A 27,657-nucleotide genomic window follows, 5' to 3' on the forward strand; every position below is an offset into this window, starting at 1 on the left:
CCATTGCTGAGGTTTGCCCAGAGAATGGATTATGGCTCAATAATAGGGAAGTATGTATTCAGTTTAGTTCAAGTTCTTTTTGTTTTCATTAATCTTATTGTAGAAATTATTATTTATATAGTTTGTTAATGTTTACAAAGCCCTCTCACAAGTCTTTGATCATTGAAACCATCTTGAGAGATCAGTAGAATAGATGGTATTGATACCCATTTTGTAGGTGAAGAAAGGGAAGCTCAAATATGTTAAATAACTTACCCATGATCCCTAAAACTAGCTTGGAAAGGTGTGAACAAGAATCTTATTCACAAGTTCTCTGCCTGCCTTTATTATGGGCCAGGAATGTAAGTAAGTGCTTCTAGTCTCTGAGAACAGTTTGAATTTATTAGAACTCAGTGTACATGAATTTGAACAAACTCCAGGAGATAGTGAACGATAAGGGAGCCTGGTGTGCTGCAGTCTGTGGGTCACAAAGAGTCAGATATGACTTAGTGACTAAACAGCAACAACAAAGAGTAACATATTTAAACACAGAAGATTTTTCAGGTATTTACCAATTTGAAGGCCATAATATTATAGATCTTTCCAGTTGTGAGATGATAATTGACTCTGTTTACTTCCAGAATCAGTGTCTACCCATGTTGTTAGATAGTTGGGCCTTGGAGTGTTCCACTAACATCCAGTTCACATAGCATTTGAATGGGTTTGAATGCTAGAAGTTTGATATTACTTGGAGTCTGGTATAAAAATATCATTTTAGAATAAAACAAGAAGTTCATAAGTTATTGACAGGTCAAACTCATAAGAAAATGATTGCATTAGAAAGATTAAAAAAGCAAAACAAAACTAAGTCAAAGTAGTTTGAATTAGCAAATGTTTTTATTTGAGAACTACAGATAACTTAGCCAAGAAATGCAGTTACTTAGAATTACTTGTTAACAAATTGAATTGAAACTGTGGTTTCTTTAGAGATTTTTACCATTTCAAAATAAAGTCATATTTACAGGCAGATAGTCTTTTCTATGTAACTTGAACTGTTTTCAGCCCTTGTCAGGTAAAATTGCATTATTATTAATATCCTCCTCCAAGAATATTTTATCTTGTTTATTTCTTTTGTTCCTTTTCCTTTAATATTTAGTGACCAAACTTGGGCCTAAATGTGGTGAATTGTACATTTCCATACAAATTCCATAGATTCAGGAAAATGAATATCTGGCTTATAGTTTCTTTGGAGCTGGACTGTCTGCTCCCATTAGCAGTGTCTAGATCTTAACTAGTCAAATTTTTGGTCTTAGGGTTTGCAGGGAAAGACTAAGTTGATTTTAGTCCTTTTGAGCAGTTCTCACTATGGCGTAAACCCCCTGAAGTTGGGGTAGACTGATAACTCAACCCTGAGGCCCACTGAACCTTCTAGGACCTCCTGGGAGACTCAGTAAAATTATCTCTTAAGAAGTTATGGGTCACAGGTTTTCTAAGGTTATTCCATACCACTGTAGCGGCTACTAATGACAGCAGGAGCGCCAGAGAAAAGTCAGGTTTTTTAAAGTACCATGGTAAGCAGTTGTTTACTAATTTTTTGACTTGTTGTAACCCTTTTTGACCAACCATTAGAAATAAATATATGAGCAGAGAATTGGAGGGAAAGGGAGAGAGAGATGGAGATTAAATAGTTGAGTCCTACCAAAACTTCATCTCCTGCCACTTGTGCTGCTTGGTGTAGAAGATAGTGAACTTTGTTACTATCTGTCTGTCCAATGTATGTCTTTTCTTCTTTATTGAAATTGTCAAAAGTGATGAATAATATGATTTATGACCAGAATTTTTAAAGTATATTATCTCTTCCTTGTAAAGGTAAATGATGTGATACTAATCACCAGTTGCTTTCTAGCCTCAAGTGTTGGTATCTATGATATAATTTTACAGTACGGAAAGTAGCCACCAACCCAAAGGAAACACATAAAACATATCTGTGCCTTATTTTTTTTTTTTTTGGTACTTTGTTTACACAGACTTTTAAAGATATGGAAACTAATATCTGGGTTCATTACAGGCCTTATATGAGAGATAAGACTAACAGTTGAGGCCTCAGTTTTGAGGCCAATCTTTTTTTTAAACTTCATAGTAAAATATTATCCTTGTTACTTAGAGAGCCTCAATGATTTAGTTGAGGCTTCATGAAGGGACAGTGTCCAACAAGGAAGAGAGAAAAGATTGCACTCCTGAGATTGAAACCTATACCTTTCTGTTTGGGTGCTATGGTATTTGATAAGTCTGGTCTCAAGTGGCTTGAGGGATGATACCTGTTTTTGCCACCCTTGACTCGACTCTGATCTTCATCATCAAACTTAGGGAATAGCTTTATGATTTTTTTTCTTTCCTTAGGATTTTAACAAGCAGCTGAGTGTTGATGGCACCTTGAGTTATATCCACTGTTTCTCTCAAAAATTCAGATGCCCTCACATGTATTGACTAATAACTAATATAGAGGTTAACTCTCTTTTCTTAAGACAGTTCATTCTTGGTAATACAGGATCTCAGTTTTGCATAATCCTAACTTTTCAGTCACCTCCCTTTTGAAGAATTCTATTTCCATTTTTACTGGAACTGTATTATTCTTTCAGTAAGTTCATTTCTGTTTACATGCATGTTTTGAAAGCTATTAACTTTTTTGCCTGTAGTATGACATTTTATGGAAGTGGTTATGGTTAGTCAATTTGTATTTAGAATGTTTTAAAATACAGTGAACAATAGGTCAGATGAATAGGTGAAATTAAAGTGCTCTTTACAAAACAGTAGAGTATAAAAGGATTCTTCATGTACTAGATAAGCATTAGGTTTTCTATATGAATATTTTGTTGTTTTGATGATGAGTATTTCACAGACACACTGAACCTTTAGCTAAATCACGTATTATCCTTAAGTGAAATGGGGTATTGTAAAGCAATATTTCTTTAGTGAATACTTATAAAAAATTTAAACTTTTGGAGGGAAATATAATAAGCATATTTATTGGTAACTGTGTAGTAGATAATACCTTGCTTAAAACACAAATTCCAGAAATTGCATATAAATTGATACATTTCAGTGATTAACCCTCAGTATCCAAAAGGAGCAAGTGATACTGTGTTAAACTGATTTCCTAAATTAGCAGTTCTAAGTAAGTCTTATGAATAGTACAGATAGTTCCCCGATACCAAATAATTTGAAAAGAGTAGTTTTGTGTTGTATTTTCTTGATTTGTTTTCATTTAAGTAGCCCTTTCCCCCACATCTATTCTTTGCCTTGTAAATCATCTTCATTCTATCAGCTGAGTTATTTCCCTTGCTTCTGCCGTCATGGCCTATTTCTCCATGCTTGCCTTATTTTTGAAACTCCTGAGAGTTTCAATATGAAATTACTAAGTGTTAGAGCAAAAGAGAAAATATGTGTGTGCCAGGGTCTATAATTTTTTACACCACATCACTTTCTTATCTCGATTCTACTAGCTCCTCTTTCTGTTTAGTCGTAACAATCAGCTGATGCTCTGATGATAGGAAATTGAAGCTATTGTGCTAATGGAGATTCCAGCAGAAGGAAAAGCAGAAAGACCCCTGACCATGCAAGTACATTGTATGTGGTTGGAGTATAGGATAGATGTATAGAGGAGAATAATGGAAAATAGAGTAGGGATTAGTAGATTATGGCTTTATCACTGTAGAATTTAAATCTTAAGGTTAAGAATTGAAACTTTATATACAGTGTTGAAATCTATTGAGTTCGAAAATAATATGATGATGGCTGTGCTTCAGAAACTAGAGATATGCTACATTAAAAATGAAATATTGTTTTGGTTAGCACTTAATTTCAATTTGGATAACTCATCCTCCCATTTGAACCTGAGAGTTGAAGATACCTGTGTAGAGTGGGATCCTACTGGAGGAAAAGGTCAAGACAGTAAAATTAAAGGAAAAGAGAACAAGGGCAGGTAAGCTCATTTATTAAGTCTGTTATCTGGATTAAATGCTTGTACATTGATTCTTATTTGACAGAAACTAGAAATGAAATTCTTATTATTAACACCAAAGTGAAAAATACAATATTGTTTGCCAGTACTTGAATTTGTCATTAACATTTTTCATTATTTTTTCTTAGTCTTTTTCCTAATCCTCTTCTTACATCTTTTATTTCAGTATTCCATTTCTCTTCAGGTTATATCTACAGCAATTTGAACTGCTCAAAGAGACATTCCTAGTATAGTTCCTGAATGTTAGATTTACAGATCGCCTCTTTTAGCTGAAGGTCTGAGTTGAATGACGACTTTTACTATGTACAACCCCAGTGTCCGGCCCCTGGTCAGCAACCTTGTGAACCAAAGAGGCAGGCTTGGGACCTTGTGTTTTTGTCAGACTGACTTAGGTAGTCTTAAAGTATGGAGGCCTCTTTTAACAGAGACGAATTGTACTCAAACTGAAATAAGGTGTAAACACTGTTAAACAGTGAATCAAAAGAAATTCCTCAGCAGATGTTTTATCTAATTTTATTATATAAACTGTTAAATTTAAGTTGTAAAGCAGTCTCTTAACAGTTGCCTATTTTTATCTGACAGTGTCCATGTTACTTCACTGAAGAAACATTCAAGGTGATGATCTATGTCTGTCTAGTTCTAGGATCTAGTCTATCTAGCTTGGCTGAATAACTTAAATTTTTCTTTAACAAATAAGCAGAACCCATTGCAGCAGCCTTCATAAGCTAAAATATTGCTTTGTGTAGACTGTCTGTATTGGTAGCTTATGTTTTGGATTTACAGCATTGTATAGCATTATGTTGCATATTATTTGGATTATACTGTATACGATAACAAAACAATAAGCTCTGCTTTAAGTCTTTCTTGAATTAATTTTGTTTATATGATTTTTTTCTGCATTTACTTATACCTGGCATCTTTCTTGTTGTGCTGTATTCAATATATCTAACATTACAGCTTTGCTTTTACAAATATTTGACATGAAGCAAGTTTAAAGTGTTCTATGTTTTATAATAATCATACAATTTCAAAAGTATCAAAGATAAAAAAAGGGTTATTGCTGAAATTATTAGGACAGTGCCAGAAAGATGAATCACTTCAAATTGCACAAGTAATAATGTGCTGATTTGAAGATACCCCATATCTTTCCCAGAAACCAGAATGTGTTCTCTTTTCAAAATTATTGTCTTCTCTTTTTTCCAGTTTATTTGCTTATTATTGGTGAAAGTGATTCATAGTTGGTGTATTAGAAATTGTAAAATGCTGCTGGATTTGATAGGGTCAGTGAAGTTTGGTCATTTGGAGATTTTTAGACTACTTATGTTTATAATTTAATCATGTTATTTCTCTTTCTCTTGTCCCTTTAAGAGTATTTTGTATGTGGGCTTCTTCTGGAATGTTACATACATTTATTCTTTCCATAAATATTTATTTACTGTAGGACGTCAGCTGGATGTTGTGGGATTTATAGGGATAAACATGGTCCCTGCCTTCAAGGAATTTGCCCTAACTTGTGTAAATGAGCTATATCTCTCTATATAAATAATAATAATATGAGATAGAGATTGTGTTTAGTAGTATGTGTGAATCAGGGAGTTTGGAGGAAGAAAGATTTCCTGAGCTGCCAGATGTTGAAGTGGTCAATTAGGACAATGAGCCAAACTGAAAGTAACAGTCCAAACTTTGTTCACTTACTGTGACAGTATAAGAGGCCCAGAGGAACGGGTGCTAGGTCCCCAGTGTTCCATTTTCACAGCAGAATGGCACAGATTGAGGGTTAGGTAAAGCAGAGCAGATGGCAGATGGTAAGTATCTGAGGATCATCTTGCTGCCCAGGGAGACCCAAACAAAAGCCTTCTCCTGTTTTGTGGACCTGAGGCCAAGGAAATGGGAGAGGTTAGGAGTGGGAAAGTATTGGGACATGAGTGGAGAAAAGTGTCTTCAGTCTGCTCCCTGACCCCTGCCCCCTTTAAGGAGGTCTCTGGAAAGGCAGCTGGAAAGGGTCTCGGCTGAGGGCCCCCTCCCATAATGGAACCTCTGAATACAGGTATCTAATCTAGGAATGCAGACATGCATATGAGCATAGGGTTGCCAGGGGGATTACAACTCCCTCCAAAACCTGCTGTGAACTTGCAATGCACCAAGTCTGGTGTGGGGAAGGCAAGCATTTATAATTATCTCTGGTTAGGCCCGAAGGGTCATACACAGAATTTTGGCCTAGAAGTGGACTCCTCAGAAAGGTTACTTAGCCTGGTAGGATCTGGGAGACCTTCATTAGTGGATTAGTATTTAAGTTGGTTCTCGGGGGAGCCTGGTGGGCTGCCGTCTATGGGGTCACACAGAGTCAGACACGACTGAAGCGACTTAGCAGCAGCAGCAGCAAGTAAGTGGAAGAATGTGTAGCATTTGGACTTACAGTGAGAGAACGAGTGACGAGTGACGGAAGGGAAAGGCACTGAAGCAGATTGCCTGAGTTTAAGGAATGCTTGAGCTGCTACTTTTAGCTGGAGAGTGCTGTCCAGAGGTGAGAAGGCTGGAAAGGCAGTGCTGTGTGCTTAGTCGCCGGGCTCCTTTGTCCATGGGGATTCTGCAGGCAAGAATACTGGAGTGGGTTGCCATGCCCTCTTCCAGGGGATTTTCCCAACGCAGGGATCAAACCCAGGTCTTCCACATTGCAGACAGATTCTTTACCATCTGAGCCACCAGGGAAGTCCATGAATACTGGAGTGGGTAGCCTGTCCTTTCTCCAGGGGATCTCCCCAACCCAGGGGTCTCCTGCATTGCAGGCGGATTCTTTACCAACTGAGCTACCCAGAAAAGCGGAGTGGGACCAAATCAAGAAGAACCTGAAATGCCATGCTAAGTTCTTTGTAGGTAGTAAGGAAGTACTTGAAGATTTTAGAGTAGAATCAGAGTTAGGTTTATCTTGTAACAGTGAACAAATGACTTGGGTAACAAAGAGATCATCTGGGAAGCTGTAAAACAGTCCAGATTGGAGATAACAAAGAGCCTTAGTTGAGACAGTTGAGTGACTGAGGCATCTTTAAAGGGTGGAATCGTGTTTGCTTTAAGACAATAATAACTGTTGTACTTCTTGCAAAAATGTATTCAGGATTGGAATTCTAGAGTGCTTCAATGGAAGACTTTTCCTTATTTAACTTTTCTTTGAAATTTAAATTGCTATTCTCAATATTTATATCTGTTTTTCTTTTTGCCATGCTTTCCCTTTATTTCTTTACTGCTGGTAAGTTATAAATCTTTTGTTTTATGAATGCAGCAGTTTGATATAATTGAAATGTTAATTTTTAAACATCTTTTGAGGTTTGGTCTGTTTTGAGTTTTGGGGAGTTGGTGAAAGGCCTTAATGCTGTCCAGTTTACTATATCATATAATTTGGAAAAGGAAAGTCAAGTTGTATCTTGTCCATTTTAGTAGGAGAAATGCTTTGTAATACTTGATATTACTCTGTGCATGGATTTGGATAATTGCTATTTTTTTTAAGAAGAAAAGGTACAAAACAAAAATACCTACTGCTTATGAAAATAAAAAAAAGTTAGTTGGTTTGATTATGATAAATCTTAAAAATAGCAATTACCCAAATCCATGCACAGAATAATATCAAGTATTATAAATCATTCCTCTTCCTAAAATAAGACTTCCTTTTAATTTAAATTTAACTGCAAGAAATCTAAGTTATATAATCCATTATCTTTCTGCAGTTCTTTTTTCCCACCTTGGGTTCTTTTCCCCCTTTTGTCTTGTCCCATTTTGGCGTTGTCTCGTATTCCAACTGTGTATTATTTGTACAAGCCTTGCTCTCTCTGCATGATATTAGTGTTTTTAGCTTGCTTTATGTTGATGACTTCTTACCTGTAAGTGTTATAATTGACAACTCTGTTTAATAGTAAATAATTCAAATAAAATTAAATGTTGCTTTTTGTGCAGCATGATTAGAAAGCTCTTCAAAGTTTCCTTTTACCTGTAATTTTAATTTGTGAAACATGTACAACATAGAATATTTGTTTTTCTTTTTGTTCCTGTTTATATAGAAGTGGTACCCCATCCCCTAAACGGACATCTGTAGGCTCCAGGCCACCAGCAGTAAGAGGCAGCAGAGATCGTTTTACGGGGGAATCGTACACAGTGTTGGGTAGGATAAACATAATAATTCTTCATTATCTCAGATTAAAAGCATCACATCACAGTCACATGGGTGGACTTTCTACACAGGGGTGGTGTGACTGCCTGTGTATTGAATGAATATTTGCCAAAATTTCTCCCTCTTGAAGCGTAGTTGCTTTGGTAGATTTTCAGATTATCTTTTTATTGATATGTTTTAAATTCTACTTCAGTTTATGTAGTGCTCCACATTTATAACTCTTAAGGGGATATTAAGGAAGAAAAGTTCTGAAACCTTTTATATTCAGAGAAGTTAGTAAACATACAAGTCATTATAGCAGATACTCTGCATTTAGTGTCTGTGTTAACATGATTATTCTCCTGAATCAGACTTTCTGGTGCCATTTTGTGGGACCAAATATAGGTAAACCTCTGTAAGTCATAAGAAACAGGTAAGAGTTAAATTTAGCTTCTAATCTTTTGTAGGAGACACTGCTATTGAAAGTGGACAACATTATTGGGAGGTCAAGGCCCAGAAGGATTGCAAATCCTACAGTGTGGGAGTCGCATACAAGACTTTGGGGAAGTTTGACCAGTTAGGAAAGACGAACACTAGTTGGTGTATCCATGTGAACAACTGGCTGCAGAACACATTTGCAGCAAAGCACAATAATAAAGTCAAAGCCTTGGATGTTGCTGTTCCTGAAAGAATAGGTGTATTTTGTGATTTTGATGGGGGTAAGTTTATTGATTTTCTCCTAAGTCATTTCATCATCATTGTTTGTATTTCATTACTCTGCATTGTGCTTAGTTGCTCAGTCATGTCCGACTCTTTGCTACCCCATGGACTGTAGCTTGACAGACACCTCTGTCCATGGGATTCTCCAGGCAAGAATACTGGAATCGGTTGCCATGCCCTCCTCCAGGGGATCTTTGCAACCCAGGGATCGAGCCCAGGTCTCCCACATTGTAGGCGGATTCTTTACCATCTGAGCCACCAGAGAAGCCCATGCTTTCCTATAGTAATAATCTGTACAGAATTTCCACTAGTATTGTGGTAAGGATGTTTTGACCTACTAGGATTTGATCACAAACATAACTTCAGGTCTATAGTTGACTGAAAGGGCATGTGATGTCTGCTTGCAGGCCTACAAAAGCACTCATATATAATATACTAAGTGAGTCTGAAAAAAAAGATGTTGCTAATTTTAGTTATGAGCATTTAAATGTCTTATGACCGTTTTAATTCCTCCCTTACCTTGTTTTGTTAATTGTTAAGAGTGGTAGAGTTAGATTTTTTCAAGTTGAAATAGATCTTAGAAATTACCCAGTCCTTTTGCCACATAGTATGATTTCCTTATTACATTATCTCTGTGAGTAGTTGCCGCTCCTATGCTTGAACTTTTCTGTGTGAAGCTAACGGTCTTAGAAGGCAGCCTGTTTATTTCACTGTAGGATAACTTTTGATTAGAAGGTTTTTCTTAAGTCAACTCATTTTGTCTCTCAGTAACTTCTGAGACTCTTGCTGTTAAGTCTTGTCATCTGAAGAAACACAGAACTATGTTCCCTAATTCATATTTACATTATAATCCTTATTTTTTAAAAAAACTAACATTGCTTCTCTTTCTCTGTTTTTCCAGACTGTACATTCTCTGTACCATTAGCTGTTCCTTTTAATTTAATTTTTCCAAACCTTTATTATCACCTGTGGTTGTATACTATGTCTATATATATTTTAAAGATGGATTCTCAAAGTAGAACACACAACTTCTGACCACGTAGATTAGTGATTTGACAGCATGATTTCTAGTAATATGACTTAATAGCACTGTAGATCAATACTGAGCTGGTAGCCACCTAATCCACTAGATCTTTTTCCATTGAGTTCTGGCAGATTATCTTTTTTTCTGATGTTAGGCAGTGTAGAGGTGTTTCTTTGCTGTTTGTAACTCAAATGAAGAACACTGTATTTGTCCTTAAGTTTCATCTTAATAGATTTTGCCAATCTTCCCTCCTCTTAAGATCATCTAAAAATTAACTTGATGTTTATCTTTAAGCTTTGTGAGTTAGGTATTTGATAAGTGTCTTGTCTACTGTCATCTAAATATAAAACTTTTGGAGATGAAGTACTGTTGAAGTAGGGAACAAAAGTAATTCCCTAAATGCCTCACTCCAAGTTGACACTTAAAGCTAATAAAACCAAGTTTTATGATTTTAAGTAACGTTATGTCCAAAGAGTTGCATGAAGTATCAACCTAGTTATTCAAAAAGGAAAAAATTGACTTTGGTTTGATTTATTTTTAGTGGTGACGTGTCAGTTTTGCTGGATTTTTAAAAACTTACTCACTTAGACCCATAAATAATTTTCCTTAGGATAAATAGTAAATTTATTGGCATATCAATACATTTTTTTTCTTTGTGAACTACCCAGATAGCATTTGCTTATCTTCTTCTGTCTCTTTTCCCATACTTTGTGATTCCTTCAAGATAAGTATAATTAAAGATACTTAAAGATTAAGTATAATTAAAGATTCCTTAAGTATAGTAAGAAGTATAATTGTTAACCTAAAGCGTAGGGTATAGAAATAAATAGTAATGTAGGATGGGATCAGATTCTGAGGGCCTTGAAAAATAATAATAATAAGCTAGTCTTTTTTTAGCAGTTGAAGGGGGACTTCTGTTTATTTTAGAAAACTGTAGTTATATGATGGTAATATAGTTTTAGACATATTAGAGAATAAATGGTTAAATGTGGAAGAGGTTGCAAAATACTGAGAGAGGAAGACTTTTCAAGGTGGTCTTTAAGTAACCATATCTGTTTTGTTAAGTATTATGGCCACAAAGAGTCGGACACGACTGAGCGACTTCACTTACTTGCTTACTTATGTCCTTATTGCTTGGCAAGTGCTTTACATCAGTTCAGTTCAGTCGTTCAGTCATGTCCGACTCTTTGCCACCCCATGGACTGCAGCACGCCAGGCCTCCCTGTCCATCACCAACTCCCGAAGCTTTCTCAAACTCATGTCCATAGAGTCGGTGATGCTATCCAACCATCTCATCCTCTGTCATCCCCTTCTCCTCCTGCCTTCAATCTTCCCCAGCATCAGGGTCTTTCAGATGGGTCGGTTCTTCGCATCAGGTGGCCAAAGTATTAGAGTTTCAGCTTCAGCATCAGTCCTTCCAATGAATATTCAGGACTGATCTCCTTTAGGATGGACTGGTTGGATCTCCTTGCAGTCCAAGAGACTCTCAAGAGTCTTCTCCAACACCACAATTCGAAAGCATCAATTCTTTGGCAGTCAGCTTTCTTTATAATCCATCTCTCACATCCATACATGACTGCTGGAGAAACCATCGCTTTGACTAGACTGACCTTTGTTGACAAAGTAATGTCTCTGCTTTTTAATAGGCTGTCTAGATTGGTCATAGCTTTTTTCCAAGGAGTAAGTGTCTTTTAATTTCATGGCTGCAGTCACCATCTGCAGTGATTTTGGAGCCCCCCAAAATAAAGTTTGTCACTATTTCCCCATCTATTTGCCATGAAGTGATGGGACCAGATGCCATGATCTTAGTTTCCTGAACGTTGAGTTTTAAGCCAACTTTTTCACTCTCCTCTTTCACTTTGATCAAGAGGCTCTTTTTTAGTTCTTCTTTGCTTTCTTACGTAAAGATGGTGTCATCTGCATATCTGAGGTTATTGATATTTCTCCTGGCAATCTTGATTCCAGCTTGTGCTTCATCCAGCCCAGTGTTTCTCATGATGTACTCTGCATATAAGTTAGATAAGCAGGGTGACAATATACAGCCTTGATGTACTGCTTGTGCTATTTGGAACCAGTCTGTTGTTCCATGTCCAGTTCTAACTGTTGCTTCCTGATCTGCATACAGATTTCTCAAGAGGCAGGTCAGGTGGTCTGGTATTCCCATCTCTTGAAGAATTTTCCACAGTTTGTTGAGATCTACACAGTCAAAGGCTTTGACATAGTCAATAAAGCAGAAATAGATGTTTTTCTGGAACTCTCTTGCTTTTTTTATGATCCAGTGGATGTTAGCAATTTGATCTCTGGTTCCTCTGCCTTTTCTTTACCAGCTGAACCACAAGGAGGGTATTCTCTGCCTTTTCTAAATCCAGCTTGAACATCTGGAAGTTCACAGTTCACATACTGTTGAAGCCTGGTTGGAGAATTTTGAGCATTACTTTACTAGCGTGTAAGATGAGTGCAATTGTGCGGTAGTTTTAGCATTCTTTGGCATTGCCTTTCTTTATATAGTAAACCCTTATTACGTGTTGGTACCCTTAGTAAGTATTAGTGGTAAGAGGGGCCTGATCAGTGGGGAATCAAGAAGAATGGATTTGATGGTGTGAAAGTAGAATTCATAGGACTTGGTTACTAAAAATATGGATTGGAGGAAGGGACAGAGAAGAACTGAAGATGACTGAGGTTCCATCCAGTGTGATCAAAAGGATGATCATGCCATCAAACAGTAGAGAGCATAGAGGATCCTGGGGAAAGATGAGATACCAGCGGGACAGCCCTGTGGCATTACCTAGCTGAAGCTAAATATTAGTTATGGCATCACAGAACGGCCACCGAATATTGCACAGAACTGTTAAGCGTTATTGCTCTTCTGTACACTAACTTCCACAGTTTATTGGAAAAGTTTCCACAATAAACTGGAAAATTCTGAAAGAGATGGGAATACCAGACCATCTGACCTGTCTCGTGAGAAACCTGTATGCAGGTCAGGAAGCAACACTTAGAACTGGACATGGAACAACAGACTGGTTCCAAATAGGAAAAGGAGTACGTCAAGGCTGTATATTGTCCCCCTGCTTATTTAACTTCTATGCAGAGTACATCATGAGAAGCGCTGGGCTGGAAGAAACACAAGCTGGAATCAAGATTGCCAGGAGAAATATCAATAACCTCGGATATGCAGATGACACCACCCTTATGGCAGAGAGTGAAGAAGAACTAAAGAGTCTCTTGATGAAAATGAAAGAGGAGAGTGAAAAAGTTGGCTTAAAGCTCAACGTTCAGAAAACTAAGATCATGGCATCTGGTCCCATCACTTCATGGGAAATAGATGGGGAAACAGTGGAAACAGTGTCAGACTTTAATTTTTTGGGCTCCAAAATCACTGCTGATGGTGATTGCAGCCATGAAATTAAAAGACGCTTACTCCTTGGAAGGAAGGTTATGGCCAACCTAGATAGCATATTGAAAAGCAGAGACATTACTTTGCCAACAAAAGTCCGTCTAGTCAAGGCTATGGTTTTTCCAGTAGTCATGTATGGATGTGAGAGTTGGACGGTGAAGAAAGCTGAGCGCCGCAGAATTGATGCTTTTGAACTGTGGTGTTGGAGAAGACTCTTGAGAGTCCTTTGGACTGCAAGGAGATCCAATCAATCCATCCTAAAAGAGATCAGGCCTGGGTGTTCGTTGGAAGGATGGATGTTGAAGCTGAAACTCCAATACTTTGGCCACCTCATGCTAAGAGTTGACTCATTGGAAAAGACCCTAATGCTGGGTAGGATTGGGGGCAGGAGGAGAAGGGGACGACAGAGGATGAGATGGTTGGATGGCATCACCGACTCGATGGACATGGGTTTGGGTAGACTCCGGGAGTTGGTGATGGACAGGGAGGCCTGGCGTGCTGCAATTCATGGGGTCGCAAAGAGTCGGACACGACTGAGCGACTGAACTGAACTGACACTAACTTTGTGACCACATATAGGTTGCTTGGTATTTTGAAGTAGTTTATATAAATAGTAGACATAATGTTAGTTTCTTTTCTAGTAGACATAATGTTAGTTCTTTTCTTCTCTGTTTAGTGGCAGCTGATTATTATGGGAACCTTGTAGAGAGAAAAGGTCATGGACAAGCATCTACATTTAGAATAGGAGGAAAAGAAACAGAAGATATCCTCAGGATTAAGAAACAAACCAAGCGAATTCTCATGAGAGAAAAGTTTGAAGAAATGATAACAGTTGTAAGGGTGTCATCAGGTTGGACAGTTAGGTGGTCAGAAGGACAGTGGTTTAGTTACATGATCGTTGTTGAAAGACTGTCAGGAGACCTTAAAAAAGAACTAAAACTGAAGCAGTGATAATTATACCATGATTTTAGAGACTAGGGTTTGAGTATGGCTTTAAGTAATTAGAGGACAAAGTCTAATAGAGTAAACCTTAAATGGTGATAAGACTGAGTGGAAAGGCTGGTTATAGTAAAAAAAAGGGGAGGAGGGGCAGAAATAACCGTGGTTTTTGCTGGGCTAAGGGAAGCATTTGTTAGATGATGGTAAAAAAGAGAAGTCTATAGTTGAATAATTGGATAGTGCCAGATTACAAAAGCACTATGGAGATCTTAAAAACCAGGGAACATGCTAGATACACAGGAAAAAAAAACAGGGAAAGAAAAGTGAATTTGGGCTTTTTCTTAAACATGTTTACTACTGATTTTCACGTGAGAATTCCTAAGTCCAGTCCTCAAAGTGAAAAAATAATGAATGCCAAAGTATTCATTTGGTTATTACTTTTATGCATGATTATATGTTAGACTTAATTAGATGTTAAATTTTTTTTTCAATAATAAATCAGACTTTTTTTCTCCTTCCCTTTAGGTCAACTTTCTTTCTATGATGCAAACTCAAAACAGTTGTTGTATTCCTTTAAGACAAAATTCACTCAGCCAGTGCTACCTGGTTTCATGGTTAGTACCTAATTTATATTTGGTTTGGCAACTTTAAGGAGAATATCTATGCTATCTATTTGGGGAAACACAATATCTTATTTTTTTCTTATATTCCTCTTCCTTTCCCCAATCTACCTCTCCAAGGTCTGTGATTGTATGTTTTTGGTATATTTTACTGAAGTAAGTGTTAAGACATAAAAGTCTGCAAGTCATAAGCATGTAGTTTGATCAGTGTTTTCATAGGACTGCACTCATTTTTGTAACCAGCATCTTGGTCAGGAAGTGGAACATTGTACCCATTTCCAGCCTCTAATGGCCCTCCTCCAAAGTGATTACTGTCTTGAATTTTAATATCATAAATTCATTTGCCTCCTTTTCAACTTTGTATAAATGGAATCATACAATATCTTTTGGGCTCAACATACGTTTGTGAGATTTATGCATGTTTTTCCACGGTGTGGTGGTTCACATAGTTTTTTTTTTTCACATAGTTTTTTATGTATATGTATAGTTTTTCATTGTATGACTATATCAGGATTTATTTATACATTCTAATTTAGTTGACTACTTGAGTGCTTTCCCATTGGAGACATTTACAAATAGAACTTCTATAAATATTCTTGTTAATGTCATGCTTTGCCCAGCTCAAGGTCACAGAGATATTTTCTTTTGTTTTTTTTTGTAGCTTTATAATTAAAAAGTTTTACATTTAGGTTTTGGATCCATTTTGAGTTAATGTTTTTTATGTGATACAGAGTACAGTTCATAATCAGAGTTGCTTTTGTATTTCTAAAATTTATTTTTTATTGAAATACAGTTGATTTACAATGTTGTATTAATTTCTTCTGTACAACACAGTGACTCAAGTGTACATATACTTTTTTTTTTCTTGGCCAAGCAGTTTGTGGGATCTTAGTTCCCTGACAAGGGGTTGCATCTGGGCTCTGGCAGTGAAAGCACTGAGTCCTAACTGCTGGACCACCAGGGCCCTGGCAGTGAAAGCGCTGAGTCCTAACCGCTGGATCACCAGGGAATTCCTCTATACACTCTTTCTTATATTCTTTTCCATTATGGTTATCCCAAGATATTGTATATAGTTCCCTGTCTCTACTGTAGGATCTTGTTGTTTATCTGTTCTCTATGTGACAATCCGTGTCTATTAACCCTGGACTCCCAGTCTACCCCTTCCCTAACCACATCCCCCTTGGCAGCCACGAGTCTGTTCTCTGTGTCTGTGCCTCTGTTTCTGTTTCACAGATAGGTTCATTTGTACCATATTTTCTTGTATTTTAAGAGTTATCATTACTGAACCTTAAAGTTTAAAAATTTTGGAATGTTAATTATATAGCCATGCATTTCACAGTCTGCAAATTCTTTGTAACTATACTATAGTTACTGAGTAAATATTGAATGAATACTTAGGATATAGTTGAAGGTGGGAATACATAAAAAATTTCTAGAATCTCCCTTGCTTTAATTTAAGCTTGTCTGCTACATTCGTGGCAGTTGATGATAGTTTAAATGATTCATATTTTCACATTTTAATTCTCTTGACTTTATTCCATATCAGTTATCATTTACTTTACTGAATGATAGCTGCTTTGTTCAACACAAGTGAAGCAGTTTTATCTTTCATAAACTCATTCACATTTATGATAATAGAATATGGCAAGTGTATTTGGATATTGCCATTTGTGTTTTTCTCAGATTATCTTAGAGAATTATAAAAGGGTTCTTATTGTTAACAAGTTAGGGAAGAAGCTAATGGGATTATTCTGTTAACAGAGGGGTGTTAGATTCCTATAGTTTCAGGCCACAACCCATTATCAAAATCGAAGGCAGTAATTAGGATAAGAAAGATGAGCCTTTGTGTACTTCTCTTGGTTGTGAACTTTAGTATCAGTAATGATAGTACCTTTTGGCTAAATTAATCCAATTTAGTCTCTAAATTTCTACAGCCCTTATTTCCCTCTCGTGTGTAGCTCCAGTGGGTTCTGCTGTCATAAGACTTCCTTTGGCTAATATGGTTCTAAAAGACCCTTGAGTTAGCCTTTCTACTTCCCCTCAGTTCACATATGAAGGTTTTCAGTTTGGAATTTGACGATGTTCACTTGTGTTCACTTATTTTTGCCTTTCAGATGGAAAAATATAAGGATCCTGTAAGTTTTCACTTGATTTGAAGTCTGACTGCAGCTTTGTTTCTGTCCTTTCTTAGGTTTGGTGTGGTGGACTTTCTTTGAGTACTGGGATGCAGGTTCCAAGTGCTGTGAGGACTCTTCAGAAAAATGAAAATGGAATGACTGGCTCCACTAGCAGCTTAAACAATATTACTCAGTAATGCCTACTCAGAATATGTTTATCTTCCCCCACTCCTTTTTGATTGGGTGGCCTTTTTCATGCAGTTATTAATCACAGCAGTTTACAAGTGGTGGAAGTCAGGTTTGCTACCTTCTGCTCTAAGGTCTGGAATCTGTTCGCATCAGGCATCTAATGGGAAGCATTCAAAGGAGCCTGCTGTGTGGTATCAGAGAAGCAAGCAGACATCGAGCAAGAAACTGATGTTTTGAAGAGTAAATGGGAAAAAAAGGCAGTGTTTAAGTAGTTACATAGAAACTCATTTTTGTGTTTCTTGGATTACTTTGACTATTCTAAAATGTTTAGTTATATATGGTAGCCCTAGGACCTGAGGGAAAAGCATTTAAATCTTCTTTGCTCTATACGTTCCCTTTTTTTTAATGTCGTCACTACCTATTATTTAATTCTTACACTGAAGCTTTAAAACTGTACAGTCGTCCGTGGTTTTCTAAAAACTGAAAAAATTGATTGGGCATGCTAGAAAGGTTTTCTTACAGTATATTTTCCCCCTTTTATAAATAAGTTGAGGTTTGCTAAATTTTTGTCTTTTGTTTTTCAACTAGATTGTATATCATTTTCTTCTTTCCAAATATTGTGATATTTCTCTCATGGTTATAACTCAAAATAGAAAGTGGATAGGAAGTGTTTCTAGATATAATAGCTTTAAATTGCCCAAATTTCAGTTTTTTACCTGCTGCAAAGGGATATTCTTTATACGTTACCTTGTTTAAGTAGACTTCTTTCCATTATTTTAAATGATGGGTAAGATTTTTTTAAAGCTTTATATTTTCTGATTTTTTTGTCTAGTTTAATAGAATCTTTAATAGTTTTGATAAAATTCCCACTTGAATTTGGTGTAATAGCTGGTAATAATTATGCTTATTTTTAACATTTTTAGTAAGATGAAAGATCATTAAAGCTATATAGAAAGTAGAAAAAGCTACCTATTCAAGTTTTATCTATAAGAAATAGGTTATAAAGGGAGGTGCCTAAAACTATTCTTTACTGAAGTCATCTATATCTGCTTTTTAATAAGATGGAATGGTTAAAAACAAAGAGTTTTGAAAAAACTAGGTATCTCTGACTTACTTGGCACATGAATTTTTCAGACATACTTATTCAGAGGTTATTTTTCCTCTCAGTCTTTTTGCTACTTCATTTGCTTTCTAAGGGGTCATAATTCTTCCAAAAATCAACATAGAGTGATCTTTACCATATGTAGGGAAGATGTGTTAAACCATGAGTAACACCCATGATTATTGAGCAAAGCATTTATATTTTTAAAGTTGATTAAAATTTGTAACAAGTTCTTTGAACCAAATTGAAAGTTGTCACTACAGTATGTAAGGATTCCTTGAGCATTTTCAAGAGGTCTGGGTTTGTATATTCCTTAATTTTTGAAGCTTTACTTTCTCACGTTGACTTTTCTTCCATTCATATTTTAAGTATATTGTCTTATGATACCTTTCTCCCTAGAAGTGACCATTGCTGCTTACATTTGAGTTACTTTCTATAGAAAGACCTGTGGGATAGGAACAGCTCATTCTTTCTTAAAGTTTATTGCTTACTGATGGGATGTTTTGTTCTTTGTAAAGCAAATCTAATGAGGAATTTTATTCAAACTGGGTATTCATTTTTCCAGAGGAGAGTCAGATCTATACCGTTGTCTGTTAACGTATTTTAAAAACCATAAGGCAGTTTAGAGTATGACATTGTCAGTAGATATTGTTTTGATTCTCCAAATAAATATAATTTTGATTTTTGTTTTTCCTAGAGATTTTGAAAGAAATTTTTGGATGTCCTGTTCTCTGCAGCAGGGTTATTGCAGGACCTAAGGAAACAGGAAGTTATAATTCTCTTTCATAGAGTTAAACCTGAAAGCAGTAAGTTAGTGGTGGAACTGCTTTATGTGAACAGTCACGTATATTTTAACAAAAATGACACTGAAAAAGCCAGAAGTTCTTGTATAAAAACTTTTACTATTATGTCTGTGTAATTATATCCTGTTTTTAATTTTAAGTGCCTTCTTCCTCTAAGCATGCTCTCACTCCATGCCCCATGCATTGTCAACTGATATTTAAACCAGAGACCATTATGTTGTACTGGTGAGGAGTTCTACTGCAGGGGCATGAGGAAAGGAAAATACTAGTCAGGGGCTGGAGGAGTGCATATGATTCTTTGTGTGCTCATCCCATCCTTTGAAACCCTTCGTATAAAATATTCTAGTATCATTTGGAAAATTCATTTGAAGTAATACTGTTATACTTCAAAATAAGAATCTGGGGTTTCCCTCTTACTGTGCTTCTTCTTAAAGGTCCCCCCCCTCCCAAAAAAACAAAAACAAAATGTGTGGGCTTTTAGCTTAATTCGTTTAGATTTATTTGTGTTAAGTTGAATTGGAGGAAGTTTGTCACTCATTTTCAAACTAGAAAATAATCAACTATAGTGCCTATTTATGTAGTCTCAAATTAAGGTAACTGTTAACTTGACACAATATATAACATTCTCATTAACATTGGAATTAAAAAATATTGAGATTTTTTTGCTCAATTGAAAATATGAAAAGTTGGTATACTCTTTAAAATATTTTTTTTTACTCTTTGTTTTGACAGGTCAAACATGATTGCTTTCTACAAAAGAAATGCATGAGAGGTTGATGGTAGTGGATATACCACAGGTGTAAAAAATTATGTTTTATAAAAATATACACTTAGTATTGCCTTTCTCTTTTAGCAGTTGAATCTCAAACCAGTTGTAGTAAACTGGATAAAAAATGAAGGAGTTGCCTTAAGCACTTTAGAAAAAAAGAATTTTTTTACATTTCGTTTTGACTCTTTGGACTGACTGTGTCACATACATCTTTAACTTTTCATAAATATGTACATACCAAATATTTACTAACCAAATGCACATAAAAATTTAATACACAGTAATTCTTTGAATGTTCCAGGTGTAGGTAGACGATTTGAAAGTATTAAAGGCATGCCTGTCTGTACAGGGGTTTAACTGATGGCATCTGTACTATTTTGACAAACCATGAACTGCTGCTGTACAGCTGGACTTCACCGAATTTGTTCTGCAATCGTTTTCCCCCATATTGTCATCTGAAGAGACATACTGGCTTGGTTTTATTTGCTCACTTATGAAATTAAAGTTTGCGCAGTATCATATATAATTTGAATTTTTGTGCTGATCCTCAGTGATATAAAGAATAAAATGATTTAGTTAGGCTAAGATACTCTTATTTCATGACTTCCCCAGAATGATTAGTTTTCCTACATATACTTTAAATCACATAAAATTATTAAAAGTTACTTAGTGTCTTTTGGAAACATATGGGGAAAACTGGAAAAGGATATATATGAAAAATGATTATTTCAAAGTATTCATTTTAGAAGGGACAGTGTAGACTTCCATAAAATATGTGAATCTGAGCTAAACAGATTAAGGACTGTATTTAAAAATCATGATGATAATTCTTTTGGAGAAAAGTCCATATTTGTAAGATCAGTATTCATTCATTGGTTAATTCATGTAACAAATATTTAAGTCTGGGATGGCAGTCATACTTTCTATTCAGATTTCCCAACTTTGTGAAGTTTGATTTTCAGTGCATACAGTACCTTGGCTGCTTTTGAGAGGTATGACAAAGTTTGCATCTTAAAAACAATGTTTTTGCTAATCAGTCAGAAATTTTAAAAGGTAAATGTTTAGAGTTTATGAAAAATTATAATTAACTGCATGTAAAATGGTTCACCTATATGTAGTCATGTAAGATGTGTCTGAAAAAGTTTCTTCCTTGATTTTATTTTTACACTGAATACATTATTTTAGGGAAGTGAATGGTCAGCATAAATTTACTCGGCATCCAAATAACCACAAAGTTATTTGTTATTTTAAATTTATATTTCATAATGCCAGTGCCGGAGCATTTATAAGTGATCATGAATTTTCCTTAATCATTGCAGAAAGATTACCTCGTAGTGAGTATAGTTTTAGTTTTGTGTGTATCTTACAGTATTCATATTATGCAATTACTTGTGATCCTGATGTCACATATGATAGCTTTGTTACCTGGAATATTTGATTAATATAAATAAGCTTTTTGAGTAATTTGGAGGTTAACTGGATTACACTTGGTATATGTTTTTGTTGAAAATATATTGTTGGGTATGCCATATAAAGGTTAGTATTGACTTATAAATAAATATCAGAGATTACCATAGTACTTTTCTCCTCAGATTACTCACATTCAAGTTAAAACAGTATTTGTTATTTCTGAGTCAGTATAAGGTACTGACTTCTGGTTTGTAATCATTTGAGCTGTGTTAGTTTAAACTGGTATATTTTCTTAACAGTACCCAATCAATATAAGTTGGTTCTTGGGAATGAACATGTAGAGGATTTCACGGTGTGTAGGACAGCCCGTAGGTGAATGTTGTTTGCTTTGCCTTGGGGCTACTTAAGTTTATTGTAAGTGATTGGTAAAAGATATTTTTGTTAGTGGAGACCTTAAGAGTTATGAGAATGCTTTTTTTTTTTTTTTAACATTTCCAAAATCTCTAAGATACCAAAGCATTGAGTCTAATTTGCCTTTTAAGGGAGACTCTTTAAAATCAAATTTTTAACTAATTCATACAATAAGATATATAATAGTTAAAGTTTTGGAATGATTTGTATTAAAAACCACTAGTCTTTAAATTTTCTAGATATAACAAGCATTTTGGCTTAATTTCTTTTAAAGTATTTAAAATTAATCACCTTAGCTCTACCATATACTATATCTGTGATCTCTACATAATCACTTATCATCTTTGGGCTTCCATCGCCTTACATAAAGGCAATGTAACTTGCCTTTACAACAATGTAACTTTAACTTGTTCAGCCTATCTCACAGGGCTGTTGTGAGGAATAAAATGAGGTGGAGTATATGAAATAGATTCAACCACAGTAAAATGCTATGTAAATGTGAAGTATTACTTTTAGTTAATAATGGACTTAAGTGTTTGGATACCTCTAGATGCCATTTACTTTGATAAAGCATGTGCTTAAAGTGGTATCACCAGGACATGAAACCTGATTTTTTTTTAAAGCCTGATTAAAATATCCTTTAACATTTTTAGTTTATGCATGACTTGTGGCCTTTTTGTATTTTCTCATCAATGTGTACTCTATATCAAGACTTCTAGAACTGTAAAATTTCTCCCATAGCATTACCGTGTGTCAGAGTAGAATAGTAGCATAAATAAGTGATTGAAGCTGTGTTTCCATCCAGGTATTTGCACTTTCAAGACTGCTCAGTGCCACAAGCAAAGACTGCATTTGGCCTATATAATTTTTTGCAAAATACCAGCTTTGGAATGGTTCAACAGTTTGTTGTCATTGGATAGATGATATAAGGTGTATGTGCTCATTTAAAACATTTGATAACTTTTGTTGCATTGTCATTTTTAAAAATACGATGACGCATTTCAAAACTCTGTTAACCTGGATATCATTTATTATCTCTCCTAACATAACTTGTTTTGCTTTAAACTGAATTAAGTGGCTTACAAATTATCTTGATCCACAGATTATTTTGTTTTTCTATCATCTGGACATGATTTTGCTATGCAGTTCTGATAATAAAAATTCTAATTCCTCAGGTTTAACGTTTAAGTTGAAGATGAAGAACATTAATGAACTACTTACAATGTACGCAGTGCTGAAAACTAGTGTTTTATAATAAGCATTTTGCCTCATTTTTTTTGGAAATAAGACAAAGCTTTTAAAATGGTTTTTGAAAATTCAAAATAGAGTATTCAAGGTAGAGTAACTTGTATGTTGAAATGGCTGTATGTTCTGTATAGAATAACCAAATTCTTAAAAAAGCACCTGGAATATCTCATCTAAAAATTAAACTTTTTTTTTCTTGCTTTCTTTTGCTTCAGTGCTTGCATTTTATCCAGTCTTATTAAATATCTACAGTGTGCTGTTGAGCATGAGAGATAAAAAAGCCATTAGGAATTTTGCCTCCAAAGCTTTTTTATTTTAGAGCAATGCTATTCAACATAATTGTTTGCGATGACGGAACCTTCTGTAACCTGGGCTGTCCCAACACAGTAAGCCACTAGCCACAGCCAGCTGTTGAGCACTTTAAATGTGTATGGCTAGTTCAACTAGGGAACTAAAATTTTCATTGTAACTTAAATGTAAAGAGCCACATCTTGCTAATATTAATAGCTGCTGCTTGTACAGTGCAGCTATAGATGCTGTGAGTTACTGTTATATAAACCAGGAACTTAGTTTTTGTCTTTGGAAGTTGTCACATCTTGGATTACATTTTTGTAGCTAAGACAGAATCAGAAGCTAAGATTTTTTAAAATTTATATTCTAACTTGAAACTAGTTTGGGAGATAAAAGAAAACCAGTCAATGACCAGACAAGGCTGGAGCTCTTGTAACTAAGATCATTTTTACCAAGAGAAGAATGAAGAGATACTAGATAGTTTTGAGTCACAGGGAGAAGAGTGTGACAAAGATACTGAGAAACCAATACCTTCATACAGAAGATGGAGTGTGAATGGGTGCAACATTTCTGGAGAACAAGTAATATCAAGGTATTAAATACATATATAAGGAGTCTTCCTGCAATGGTAAGGAGTCTGCCTGCAATGCAGGAGACCTGGGTTTGATCCCTGGGTTGGGAAGATCCCTTGGAGAAGCAGATGGCAACCCACTCCAGGACTCTTGCCTGAAAAATCCCATGGACGGAAGAGCCTGGCAGGCTACAGTCCATGGGGTTGCAGAGAGTCGGACACGACTGAGCTACTTCACTTTCACTTGAAAAGTTGAATTCCATTTCTAGGTATTTCTGTTACATATACACTCACAAATAATGGTGCTAGTGGTAAAGAACCTGCCTGCCAATGCGGAAGACTTAAGAGATGTGGGTTCAATCCCTGGGTCAGAAAGATCCCCTGGAGGAGGGCATGGCAACCCACTCCAGTATTCTTGCTTGGAAAATCCCATGAACGGAGGAGCCTGGCAGGCTAAGGTTCGTGCGGTGACAAAGCGTTGGACGTGACTGAAGCTTAGCATGCGTGCACACACACTGCAGCATTATGATAGCAAAACACAAACAACCTAATTGTTAACAATGCACTACCATGGTTCTGAAGGCTTCCCTTTTCTATGGTGCTGCACAAATTGCTGTATACTTGTGTAGATATATTCTGCTGCCCCGCTCCCACGATGTTATATAGACCAATTTTGGAATTGGCTTCCTCAAGTAGAGAAACTTTTCCTTGATATACCAGTCCTAATGTGCCTGACTGGATCTCTGGGACAAGAACTCAGGAAATTGTGTACATTCCACTTTTCTGTCCAAGTGTCCTTTATTACACCTCATTTTACCTTTACACTGCATGGTACTAGTAGTATGTTTATGCCCATTTTGCACAAGGTCGTGGGATTAGATAGTGCCTCCAGGTAACCCTACACAGCTGATACTGTTATTAATGAGAGGGTTTTCATGATACCATGAAATGGAAAAAGCAAGCCCAACAGTATATATAGCATGATACCCTAGGGATGGGCACGTACACTTAGACTTGGCCAAGAAGGGGTCCCTGCCCTGATCCTCAATCTCAGGCTGTACCTTTCCACAGAATGAACAAGTGGAGCTGGTAAGGAATTGTGTCCACTCCTAGTCTATGCTCCACCAGCCACTATGAACCCGAAAGCCAGGATCCCATAATCCCCTGGCCCACCAGCCCAAAGCTGGCTTCCATAACACATGCAGGCATCTTCCCCAATCCATCCTGAAGACATTCTGCACTACAGACACACACGCTAGACTCAAAGGGAGGCAGTTCAGGAGTTTGGACGTGCAGACTGGGGTGTCCACCTTCATGCTACCAGGACCCTCGGGCAAGCTGCAGCTAGAGGCTAAAAGGAAACAGTCCCAGGGGACTGCAGGGAGAACAGGCTGACCTGCTTCTCCTGTTGTCACTTTCTAGCACATGTCTGAGAATTCAGTCTTGAACCTAGATTTCTGTTCCTTGAAATATTTATCGAGGTAGAAGTCTATAGGTTATGTGTATATGATCGACTCTTACATATTTAGACACTTAAATCGAGATTGGCCTCCATTTCTACCCTTTTGCCCCAGACGCCACCATGTTAAAGAGTGGGCAAGGATGGGTATGTGCTACTGCATCTGAATGATTTTTAAAAGATGGGTATCTGCTAATAACAGGGACTGTTTTTACCAATCCTTGTACCCCTCCTCTAACTGGACTAGCTAACCAGGTTAAAGTATACTGACTGATTCACAGTGAGTTGAAGGCTCACGGCTGGGCTCCCCTCTGGTATACTGGAGAAGTACTGCTCCTGCCAGTTGAATGGTGTGGTATGTATTCCTCTGGTTAGCTGTTTGTTCCCTAACTTACTTGTGCCAATGGCATTGTTGTAATTGTATAATTTAAAATTACATAAACCAATGAAATTCAAGTATGAAAAGTTACTTATAAGGAAAGTGGGGGGGGGGAACTTCAGTGATGAAGATCAAGTTGCTGACAAGTTAGTTGTATCCAAGATAATTGTAAATTATAGAGGATTGCAAAAAGGAAAAATACAAATCTAGGACTCTGAATTGAGATTTCTTCACTTCTATCTTTAAGTTCTTGGTCCACTTTAAAGAAACATACCAGAAACTATAGATGATCCATTATGTCTCTGGTTTATGTAAGAAAAGCTAGTCAGTTGGTCTACATTTAAAAAGACTGTAGTTTAAATCAAAAGATTGGCCAGTGTTGGGAATTCCCTGAAAGTCCAGTGGTTAGGACTTTGTGCTTCCACTGCAGTGGACATAGTTTAGATCCCTGGTCAGAGAACCAGGTCTCCTAAATGCCTGAAGCGTGGCTAAAAAAAAAAGATTGACTGATGTAATCCTCTATTGTAACTGTCTTTTTTAAGCTTTACCTGGAACAAGACTTTTTATGCACTTTACATTTATGAACCTGATAACTTTCCCCTTTTCTTGTTAATTTATTACAATTTTCAAACATACAGAAGCATGCATGCATGCATGTGTCTGACTCTTTACAACCCAGTGGATTAACCCGCCTGGCTCCTCTGTGGAATTTTCCAGGCAAGAATACTGGAGTCGGTTGCCATTTCCTTCTTAAGGGGAACTTCCAGACCCAAAGATTGAATCCGCATCTCCTGCATTGGCAGGCAGATTATTTACCACTGAGCCACCTGGCAGAAGAGTAGAGGCTATTTATAATGAACACGTTTATGCTCATCATCTAGATTTATCAATTGTTAACATTTTTCCATGTTTGTCATTTTTAAGTTCTAAAAAATTTCACCCATAAATACTGCTGTATACATCAATGATGATGACACAGCCACATTCTATTAACATTCTTAGCAAAATTAACAGCAATCCTTTAGAATCATCTAACGGCTCAGTCCATATTAAAATTTCATTTGTCTCAAAAATGGGTTTTTATGGTTGCTTTTTTAAAATCATGGTCCAGACAAGGTCCATACATTGCATTTGGGCATATGTCTCTTGTCTGATTTTGCATTAGTTCCCTCCACATTTAGATGCCATTGATGAAGAAACTGGGGCATTTGTCATGTAGAATGTCCCACATTCTGAGCGATTCTCTATAGCCTCTCTTAAATTGAGAGTTATGGTTAAACGTGGGTTCAATTTTTAGGCAAGAATCTTTCACAGGTGGCGTTGTGTACTTTCTGTTGCATCACATCTGAAAGTGCATGGTGTGATGTTGTCCCAGAGTTAATGATAAGACTGATGAGTGGGTTCAGGAGGTTCCAGCCTAGTCCATCTATTAAGAAATTCCCCATCAACATTTCAACTTAATGTTAGCCTCTGCTGATGAGGGTTGTTGTTCTTATTTCACTAGGAGTAGCGATGATCACTTCTCAGCCTTTTGGCTAAGATCAAGTGTAGGAGTAGCAATGATTGTTCTGTCATTCATTCTTTATTAGTTGGAATTCTCTTTAGCATTTTGATTACACTGAAATCCTGTTCTAATAAGAAAGGCAGGATAAATGCTCAATGATTTTATCAAGTTTCAGGGTAGTGAGTTCATGCCCTGGCAATCTTCAGTCTTGACTAATGAGTTTCACTTGTAAGGAACCATGAAGTCAAGAATTTTTATGTATTTTCTGTATTTCAACTAATAGCAGTTATTCATTTTGATGCTCAAAATTGACCATCTTTAGTACTTTAAGTGAACACCTGTATCCAATGATCCCATGAATCTTTGGTAACTTCCTTCCTCTGAGTGTTACCTACTTTTTAAATTAACCTACTATTAGTCCAAATAATAAGAGGGCTCTGCGTAAAACTGAGTCCCCTAAAACAGTTCCTCTGGTGACTTTATAATTAACCTCTTTATCCCAAACCTTATTTCTTGTTCCCCATTTCAGAATTGAGTGTCAAAGAAAAGGGGGGACTGTAACCAAGCAG

At 36.4% G+C, this 27,657-nt stretch overlaps 1 protein-coding gene and 1 non-coding gene across 34 annotated transcripts in view; both read left to right on the forward strand.

Moving 5' to 3' along the window:
- FSD1L (fibronectin type III and SPRY domain containing 1 like) overlaps positions 1–20,403 on the forward strand; it is a 61,655-nt gene extending 41,252 nt beyond the window's left edge. For 8 of the 33 annotated variants that reach the window (XM_081525014.1, XM_081525134.1, XM_081525161.1 and 5 more), the window contains 5 exons: positions 3,832–3,961; positions 8,050–8,150; positions 8,606–8,857; positions 14,744–14,832; positions 17,030–18,944. In XM_081525014.1, coding sequence (XP_081381140.1) covers positions 3,832–3,961; positions 8,050–8,150; positions 8,606–8,857; positions 14,744–14,832; positions 17,030–17,152 — 695 coding nt within the window. In that variant the 3' untranslated portion in view covers positions 17,153–18,944. Of the gene's footprint in view, positions 1–3,831; positions 3,962–4,582; positions 4,616–8,049; positions 8,151–8,605; positions 8,858–14,743; positions 14,837–17,029; positions 19,155–19,781 lie in introns of those variants that run through there. The other 25 variants (XM_081525056.1, XM_081525191.1, XM_081525211.1 and 22 more) reach the window with 13 other exon arrangements.
- A 6,696-nt stretch (positions 20,404–27,099) lies between these two features.
- On the forward strand, positions 27,100–27,298 carry LOC145521498 (U2 spliceosomal RNA). The gene has a single exon (XR_014065426.1). It is a non-coding gene; the product is annotated as a U2 spliceosomal RNA (small nuclear RNA).
- Positions 27,299–27,657: the final 359 nt, after the last annotated feature.

Source organism: Giraffa tippelskirchi, chromosome 1 (assembly GCF_054371585.1).
Source record: "Giraffa tippelskirchi isolate mGirTip1 chromosome 1, T2T-mGirTip1v1.2.pri, whole genome shotgun sequence".
Classification (NCBI taxonomy): Eukaryota; Metazoa; Chordata; class Mammalia; order Artiodactyla; family Giraffidae; genus Giraffa; species Giraffa tippelskirchi.